The sequence below is a fragment of the Osmerus eperlanus genome, chromosome 5 (assembly GCF_963692335.1).
Source record: "Osmerus eperlanus chromosome 5, fOsmEpe2.1, whole genome shotgun sequence".
Classification (NCBI taxonomy): Eukaryota; Metazoa; Chordata; class Actinopteri; order Osmeriformes; family Osmeridae; genus Osmerus; species Osmerus eperlanus.
This window is the reverse complement of record NC_085022.1, coordinates 4,803,711-4,812,380: the sequence shown is the minus strand read 5'-3', so window position 1 is coordinate 4,812,380 and position 8,670 is coordinate 4,803,711. Positions and strand designations below refer to the sequence as shown.

Sequence of the window (8,670 nt, the reverse complement as noted above, 5' to 3'; positions counted from 1 at the left end):
AGGTCTGGCAGTGAGTCGTCCTCCCCCCCCCCCCCCCCCCCACCCTGTGTCTGGGTCTTCTAATCACGCCATCTCAGGCAAATGTTTTTCCCCATCTCTCCACGGCACACCTGGTTTCCCATGCCCTCACTGGGTGTTATCTTGTCTGTCTGCTAGTATTATGTGGCCAACTGCTAATCCACTAACTTGGAGAGGGAGTGAAGAGTAGGAGGGTAGAGTCATCCATCATCATCTGATCCTAGTGAGACACCTGCCTTGTCCAGATGTATGAGTTGAATGGAAGCCCGAAACCACAGTTGGATTTCAGCAATACGAGCTGGCTTGTTTTGGAAAGGCTTCCCTGAATAGACAAGTGAACAAGGGTATTTTAAGAGCTCTTCAGGACGTCCCGTAAACAATTTAACAAGACCAGAAAAAACGTTGGCATGCAAAACAGAGTGTGCTATAAAGAAGGAGAATGTAGAGATTCAGCAGTGTTTTCGACAATCAGGTTCTCCCTTCCTAACAAAAAATTGTGTGTGTTTACTTAAAGAAGCAGAGGCTTATATTTCTAACCCCAGGGATATGAGTGATAAGCCTTCCTGAATTTGGATGCAGTCCATGTCTTAGAGCCCATGTCTTTCCACTGATGGGAACACAAAAGACCCTATTGCCTTTATTACATACACGGCATAGCACTGATGTTTGATATGAACAATTTCAGGACCGGTGAGATTTCATCTGAAGACAGCCACACAAGCAGATATAGGGGAGAGTTCCATCTTATCAAGGAACAACTTTCTCTTCCACCACTGGCGTTCTCTCACGCTGTAATAGCAGATTGGGATCTTTTGATTTCCTATTTCATTACGAGTGCACCTCCAATGTGCAAACAGGCGATGAGCCCTGAAAGACCTTTGACCCCCATTTTGGATGTCCACATTCACGTATCTCTTATTTAACACCCAAAAAGTGTGTTTTTATTACTTCCGCTTTAACATCGGATTATTGATCTTGATCACCCCTACCATCAAACCAAGTTGTTGAGGCGGTGTGATAAATCACAGTTACAGCCATGAGTTGAAGGAGCTCTGGGAGGTATATGGTGGGTCCATCTGCAGAATGAACAAACAGAGGCCTCTAATGGGTCAACAGCATCAATCAGAGTTTACAGTAGCAAAATGTCCCTGGTCAGCAGTTAACCTAGCTTTGTATTGACCAGCAGATGATAAATAACCCAGACAGACTTGGTTAGTTATCAGGGATGGACAGTGTATTCATTGAATCAAGATTGAGGATTGCTATGCTTATATTATTCCAAGTCCTACTTTGGCATTCATTGGCTGTTCACTCTGTGCCTGTCGTATTGTATATTTGACGCTGTTCAGTTAAGCCCACAGGTTCTATTCATGTAGAGGTTGTGGTGCAGTTTGCATTATGTACCAGCAGATGGCATTAAATCTAAAATGAGCCAAGCCACTGTTCATTTTTGAATGACATTGGCAAAACATTTGCAATATGCCTCCAAACATGACTGATACTAAATCTGCTGTGTGTTGTCTGCAATCACACTTTCACACACAAACCGCTTTGCAGGTTATGTGGCAGATGCAGATCATTCTTGGGAAGCCTGTCATATGGTGGAATTCCCAGATTTGACACACAAACAGCTCGTGATTACAGTGTACGTTTGTGAGGTTGACCACCAGAGTGGCCTTCTCCTTCAGCTGCTGCCCCTGGGAATAGTGACCCCACCAACAGTCTGATACCACACGAGTCACACACTCCTCGGGCTAACTTAGACACACCCCACTGTCAGGCACACCCGTGGCAAACATACCCACAGGTACTGGAAAACATGGTTACTAATTCAAACACAGGATGTTAAGCCAACAAAGTGTGGGTGCATTGACTGACTGTGACTCACATTAGACAGGACAGCACTTGAATTTGGAGAGACATTTTCATAGAAATCTAGACAAAAACTTAGCAATAAAAGTGTTCCAAGCATGGGTGTATGTACAATACTGCATGGCAGTGCCCAAATTTAACCAGCACGAGTGAGCAGAAGCGTTCAGTGTTTTTAATTCTGTTCAGAATTATAAGAAGAAGACACTAAAACTAGTTCATGCTTCTTTTAAGAAAAGCTGTATGGCAATATAACTTACAGTAGTTTATTAACACTCAATCTACTCTGTTATCATGATTTTACAATTCACTGCTTGTCAGGAAGCAGGACAAAGAGATTGTTGTACTGCCTGCTGTGATTCATGGGTGACACTCAGTTGGGTTAGCCTTTAAAATCTTACCTCATTTTTACGGCTGAGAGAGTCGTTTTGTGAAGACCTAAAAGACCGTATCAATGTAGTTCAGTCAAGTAAAATTCCGTGTAGTTATTTGGTCTTAAAAGTGTTTTGAGTCTTTGTATTATTTTGGAAAAAATACAAAAACTCATTGTCATGAAATGGCATTCATATTTAATTATATAGCCTATAGAAATATGTATTTGCTTATATAGTTGCACACTACTGTCACCTCAACTCCCGCGTCTTATCACCTCGAGCTACGCAAGCAGTAACCCAGAGAGGAGGAGCGCAATTTACGTGGAGAAACAGAGGTTCTTGAATGCCAGTGTGACCTACACATCCCTCTCATGAGTCACAGGTTCACACACTTTGCGCCGGAGTTGAGTGACTGTCGGACGAAACGTGGAAACTGGGAAACATTTGTGCTGGAAGTTGTAAAACAATTAAGAAACTTAACCGCATCAATTTTGTCTTTCGGATGTCAAGAAGTCTATGCGCGCGAGTCTCACTTGTGAGGGAATCCCGAGGAATATGCTTTGAGCCATAAACAAACACAAAAGTAACATATTGAAAGTCCAGGCAGGTAAGCTACGTTTGAATGTTTTTCAATTAATTAGCACATTTTCCAACGGATACGCGTAACTTATCCATTAGAAAGTGAGCATTGACTTGCTTTGATGTAAATTCAATAACTCAATGAAACTGTAGCCTACATTTTACAGTTAAAATTGAATGATTATGGACAAACATCTAAGTTAACTTCAGACGGGCGATATTGCCCAAAATATTCTCCATCAGAGAATTTCCCAAGAGAAGATTTTCCATCAGAGTAGACCATTTCTCCGAATAAAATACAGTCACTCTTGGCTGTATTTGCCTATTCTTTCCCTGTTCGAGAAACATTTAATATAACGGAACTTTGCAGGTGCCATGTAACAATATGTGAAGTAAATAGCTGTGTTTGTGTGTGCTTTTCTAGACCCCCTGCTCATAACTGTATCGGCTTCTAATTATAGCAATCCATGACTAGATAGGCGCACCTGCAACTGTGTTGGAATATTTTGTCTGCTAAGGCTACTTGATATATCCAATGTCTCTTAAGTGAAGTTAAATATTTCGACAGTCATGATGTGCTATTGTTCATACACATACACAGCTAGTTTTTACTATTTTTTTCTTCAGGGTATGAGATCAAAACCATTTATTATTAAGTAGCTTGCAAATAAGTGTGAATCAAAATGTTTTTTGTTGTTGATGTGGTGTGCACCATCTCTCTCTCTCTTTTGCTCTCTCTCTCTCTCTCTCTCTCTCTCTCTCTCTCTCTCTCTCTCTCTCTCTCTCTCTCTCTCTCTCTCTCTCTCTCTGTCTCTCTCTCTCTCTCTCTCTCTCTCTCTCTCTCTCTCTCTCTCTCTCTCTCTCTGTCTCTCTCTCTCTCTCACTTTCTCTCTACCAAAGCACTGAACCACATAAGTGGTGCTTGACCAGTGGCAGTCCCTCATACGTCATGAGTTTAAGTTACAGTTACTTTACTGCGGGACACTAAACAGAGTTCCATTTATCACACTTAGAATTGCAATTGTCTCCCTCTTTAAGTTTTCAAATGTTTCCTTGCATACACAGAATGTAATTGTTCCACTCACTCATGATGCAAACAAGTGAGATCAGACATCTTTTTGGTGCCTTGTTTGTGTTACAGTATGAATGTCCAGAATAAGTAAATACTCTTGTTCTGAAAATCTCTCTCTGACTTATTTTTTTGACAGGATGAATATCTACTTGTGTGACGCCATTCACATAGTCTTCCTACTCTGGACTATGTGTCCTAAGGTAAGGGCCCAATGTGAGGAACCATTAGAAAAGAAGCTCAACCTATCAGTGACCTACGATCTCCCTAGCTTTGTGGCAGACACTCCCATACACAATCTCCTGACCTTTGAAGGTGCTGTGTATGTGGGGGCTGTCAACCGGATCTATGCTCTCTCTGAAAACCTGACAAAAATGTCTGAATACCAAACTGGGCCTGTGTCAGAAAGCCTGCGATGTGGTCCTTTGCGGGATGGTTCCGAAAAGACCAACATGGTGGACAACATTAACCTGGCCATGCTAGTAGAGACCTACTACGATGATGAGCTGTTCACCTGTGGCTCAGCGGACAATGGGGTTTGCCGAAGTCATGTGCTGGAAGACCGATGGAAGGTTGACAAAGCATCTCAATGCATGTATTCACCCAAGCCCAGCGGTGGAGGTCTACAGGGCTGCCCCGACTGTGTCGCAGGGGCCTCGGGGGCACGTGTACTCAGTGTGGAGAGTGGAGGTGTGGTCCGCTTCTTCGTAGGGAACTCCGAAATCCCTGGAGGTGGAAACCCATCCCTCTCAAAACCCCAGCAGCACCACACCATCTCTGTGCGTGAAATGAAGGAGACCCAAGACGGCTTCAATTTCTTCTCTGACCAGTCCTACATGGATTTAACTCCGCCGTCGCGTGGGAACTACTACCTGCGCTACGTCTACTCCTTCCAGAGCGGCCCTTACGCCTACTTCCTCACGGTGCAGCAGGAGGGAAGGGACTCCCGGACCTACCACACCCGCATCGTCCGCACGTGCTCTTCGGACGCCGAGCTGCGGCGCTACGTGGAGATGCCTTTCGAGTGCATCACCACCAGCCGACGACGAAGGCGTTCGGCGGAGGGGATCGAGGTTTTCAACGTGCTGCAGGCGGCCTACGTGGCCAAGGCTGGTCGCGACCTGCAGAGAGATATGTCCCTGAAGGAGGGCGACGATGTGCTATTTGCCACCTTCGCCAAAAGCAAGCCGGGGTCTCCGGAGCCCATCGCCAGCTCGGCGGTCTGCGTCGTCTCCCTCGCCGACATCAATGACATGTTTCTAGACAAAAATATACGCGAGTGTCACACCAAGCAGCTCTACCACTTCACAGGATCTGATGAGAAGCGCTGCTACAACGCAGTAAGTGTTTTGTTTTTTTTGTAAGAAAGGTTCCACAAAAGCATTAGAAGTCCATTAAAACCATGATAATCCAAGCTTATATATTCTAAAGCAATGCTAAATGATAATTTTGTCCAAAAATAAGAATGCGTCATTGATGATGATTTGTTGAATGAAGGTTTGTAGAGGTAAGGAGGTATGAGTTGTTTTCAAGCATATGGGATAAACTTAATTGTTTGTCCTTTCTCTCAATACCCTCTGACCAAACACTTTCCACTTCTTCTTACTCTTCTAACATCTCCCTTTGTCGTCCTGCCTACTCTCCATGCTCTAATCAATCAGCATTGATCGAATCAATCAGTTAAACCATATGGTCAATACTGACATGAATTATCCCGCTGACAACCTTTTTAGAACACCTGCCAATATCTGCAGCAGGCTTGCTTCCCTCTGACTCCATCATTACCTAATGTCTATGAGCGTGTGCAGGTCCACTCAAACCAAATGAGTCTGTTAAAAGGGCATGACAAGTTAGGTATTGTAGAGTTAAGAAGCAGGGGGGATTGAGGCTTAGTAAAAAGGAAAGCAGTGAGATCAGTGTGTCAGCGGGATGGCTGGATCCCGCTAGCCACGGGGTGGAAGATCCTGTGACCCTTTCACTGAGGATTCTGGGAAAGCTCTGTCTTTCATAGCTCTACACCATTACACTCCAAACTTTAGTCCTTTTGATGCTCACCTGTCCTCATTGTTTGGTAAATATTTATTTCGGTTATGTTTGACGAAGCAGTTATCTGACAAACCGCAAAGATCAGGTCATATTATGACACTCTTCTATGTACTATTATTCTATTTACTAATTGGACTATGACAGACAGAGGATGACATTCGTTGCCTGAGGTACTTGTTGCACCGCTGTATAATATTGTCACAACTGAATCTATTTCTCCATTCTCCATTTCACTTCATATATGAAAACATTACTACATTTTGTTCTGGGCAGCTGTTATGGGTATGACCCCATTATTATTGTTTTAGTTTCTGAGTCAGTCTCTCCTGCTCTGGGTTTCACTCAGAGGAAAATGGTTCGTTATTCTGCTCTTTAAAAAATATTTTTTTATAACCCCAACCCTATCTCTATTGTACAGTGTTTGTACCTCTTTTATATCAAACATTTATGGAAGTTGCCAACAGTAGACCAGAACAGATGGTTTTGTAAACCGGGCAGTTATCATCAAGAACTGACCAGACGTTTATTGATGAAGGCTTGATCTTGTTTTCATTGTATGGAATAGAGGGATCCTTATCTAATAGATGTATGAGTCTTGTTAAGCTGCATATGGCAGATAGGCTCTCTTATCAAACAGTCGACCTGAAGATAAGCTAGGCCATAAAATCATAAAAGTTCGAAAGTGGCATACTTTCAATGTTTTTATCATATGGTCAGTTCAACTCCAGTTACGCCAGAGACCTCAAATAGGAATTCAAAGGAGAGAAGAAATCCTTTGCAGGAGCATGTTTGATGTAAGTAGGGGTTGTCAAGTCACGTAAACCTCTCAACCAAGCCTCTCAGACATTGAGTGTTGCATGATAAATGACATAATGATAAGAGGCTCGCTGTTGTATGCATGCAATAGAGAAAGTCTGTTTCCAGAACTTCTCTTCGAATTCCCTCACAGCTCGCTCATATGAGTCTCCAGGGTATATTTAGACCTGAATCCTAAAGAAAGATCAAATGATCTGTCCTCTCATTAGACTTGTGCAAGATTCTTGAAACGGTACTGACCCTATTTGTGTGCTGCTCCGTGACTTTAGTAGTTAAAATAAGACACTCGAAGATGCTTAGTAAGGCAATGGAAGTTTCTGGGAGATGGTTTGGACCGTCACTAGCAAGCCTTGCACACTTGCTTAAAAGTCTAATAACGGTTAGGGGAAAGGGCCTGTTGACGCTAAAAATAACAAACAGCCACATTTAAGGTCAAAATTATCATTAGATTACCATTGATTTGTGAGAAACCACCCAAACACTAATTGGTTTTAAATTTAATCTGGAGCCAGATTGATTTCACTGCACAATATAATTCTCCATCAAATACGCATTTGATCGACAGTCATTTTAATTAGCCGCCCCATTTTAAATAATACAATGTTTGTAGACGTAAAAATCTTTATCGAGTCTGATTCCAAGATACAACAAGGATTTATATCCCAGCATCAAAGGCATTGCATGTTATTTTTTAAGGATTTAAATACCATTCAACCATAGAGTAAGTGCTGCTGCGAATCATTGGACTGTAGATGTCACAGTAGGCGCCTCACATGCCTCGGCCTGCTGGTGCCTGCTACTAGCTGGTTGAGCAGAACCATCGCAGGACTGCTCGTAGGTGGGAGAGAATCCAACTCCCCAGAAAGGAACAAAAGAATGAAAATACGTCTTGCCTCATCCTGTCCTCCCGCTTAGAATGTGAGAATCTAGGGTTTTGATAAGGTGTGATTGTGTGGGTGAGTAGAAGTGTGTGTACGCACACAGATTGATCAGATATGATGTTGGGTTAAGCTTATTGTGTGTCCGTGTGTTTGTGTGTGTAGGGGGGGTGGGGGGTCTGTGTGTGTGTGTGTGTGGGGGGGGGGTCTGTGTGTGTGTGTGGGGGTGGGGGGTCTGTGTGTGTGTGTGTGGGGGGGGGTCTGTGTGTGTGTGTAGGGGGGCAGGGGGGTCTGTGTGTCTGTGTGTGGGGGGGGGTCTGTGTGTCTGTGTGTGTGGGGGGGGGTGGGGGTGGTTGTTACAGTTTAAAGTGTCTTCATCTTGGTCTCACACATTTACACACACAGACTTGCCCATTACTGAATCTGAATGTTAGGTAAAGCCCTGCAGCTGCATGTTCCTGCAGTTCCCTTCCCCTCCCTCAGTGACTCCAGTCCATTGTGGTGTTTCACTAGGAGCCCGTGCCCAGACATGCTGTATGCATGAAGAAAGACCTGGTCACCTCTATCACCAGCTGCTACGGGTAGCTAGGCACCTGGCATCCAGCTGCCAGCTCGCCCTACCTCTCTCAACACCTGTAAGGAAGACTCAAAGCCATTCTAATCAAATGCATCACTACAGTCAAATCAGACTGCATCGTTTTCGATGTTTCATCTGATTCTGTTGTTGTTCATGCTCGGAAATCTGACCCATTCTAGCACAGGTCATTCAAATCCGTAAGCGACAACTAATTTAGGAATTTACAATTGCACAACACTGGCTATTGTTTTGTGCTTCATTCCTGACAGAACAAGACTTTTAATTCTCAGTGAACAGATATTTTGTGTTGATCAAAAGAATTACCTCTGTGGTAATTGTGTTTTCTTATTATGCACATAGTTAATGATTTATACTTTACGGCTATGTTTGCATACCTTATCTTTATAACCCAGATAGACAGAGCTCTAGTAACTACTGAAACCG

The 8,670-nt window shown here is 43.4% G+C and overlaps 1 protein-coding gene and 1 long non-coding RNA gene across 3 annotated transcripts in view; one reads left to right on the top strand and one right to left on the bottom strand.

The window, feature by feature from the left end:
- The window catches only part of LOC134020943 (uncharacterized), a 43,772-nt gene that overhangs the window by 27,137 nt on the left and 7,965 nt on the right, over positions 1-8,670 (bottom strand). The gene's annotated exons all lie outside the window — the stretch shown is intronic.
- The window catches only part of met (MET proto-oncogene, receptor tyrosine kinase), a 41,004-nt gene continuing 34,912 nt past the window's right edge, over positions 2,579-8,670 (top strand). Inside the window, exons 1-2 of one of the 2 annotated variants that reach the window (XM_062461317.1) lie at positions 2,579-2,868; positions 4,049-5,249. In XM_062461317.1, coding sequence (XP_062317301.1) covers positions 4,050-5,249 — 1,200 coding nt within the window. In that variant the 5' untranslated portion in view covers positions 2,579-2,868; position 4,049. The remainder of the gene's footprint in view (positions 2,869-4,048; positions 5,250-8,670) is intronic. The other variant, XM_062461316.1, reaches the window with a different exon arrangement.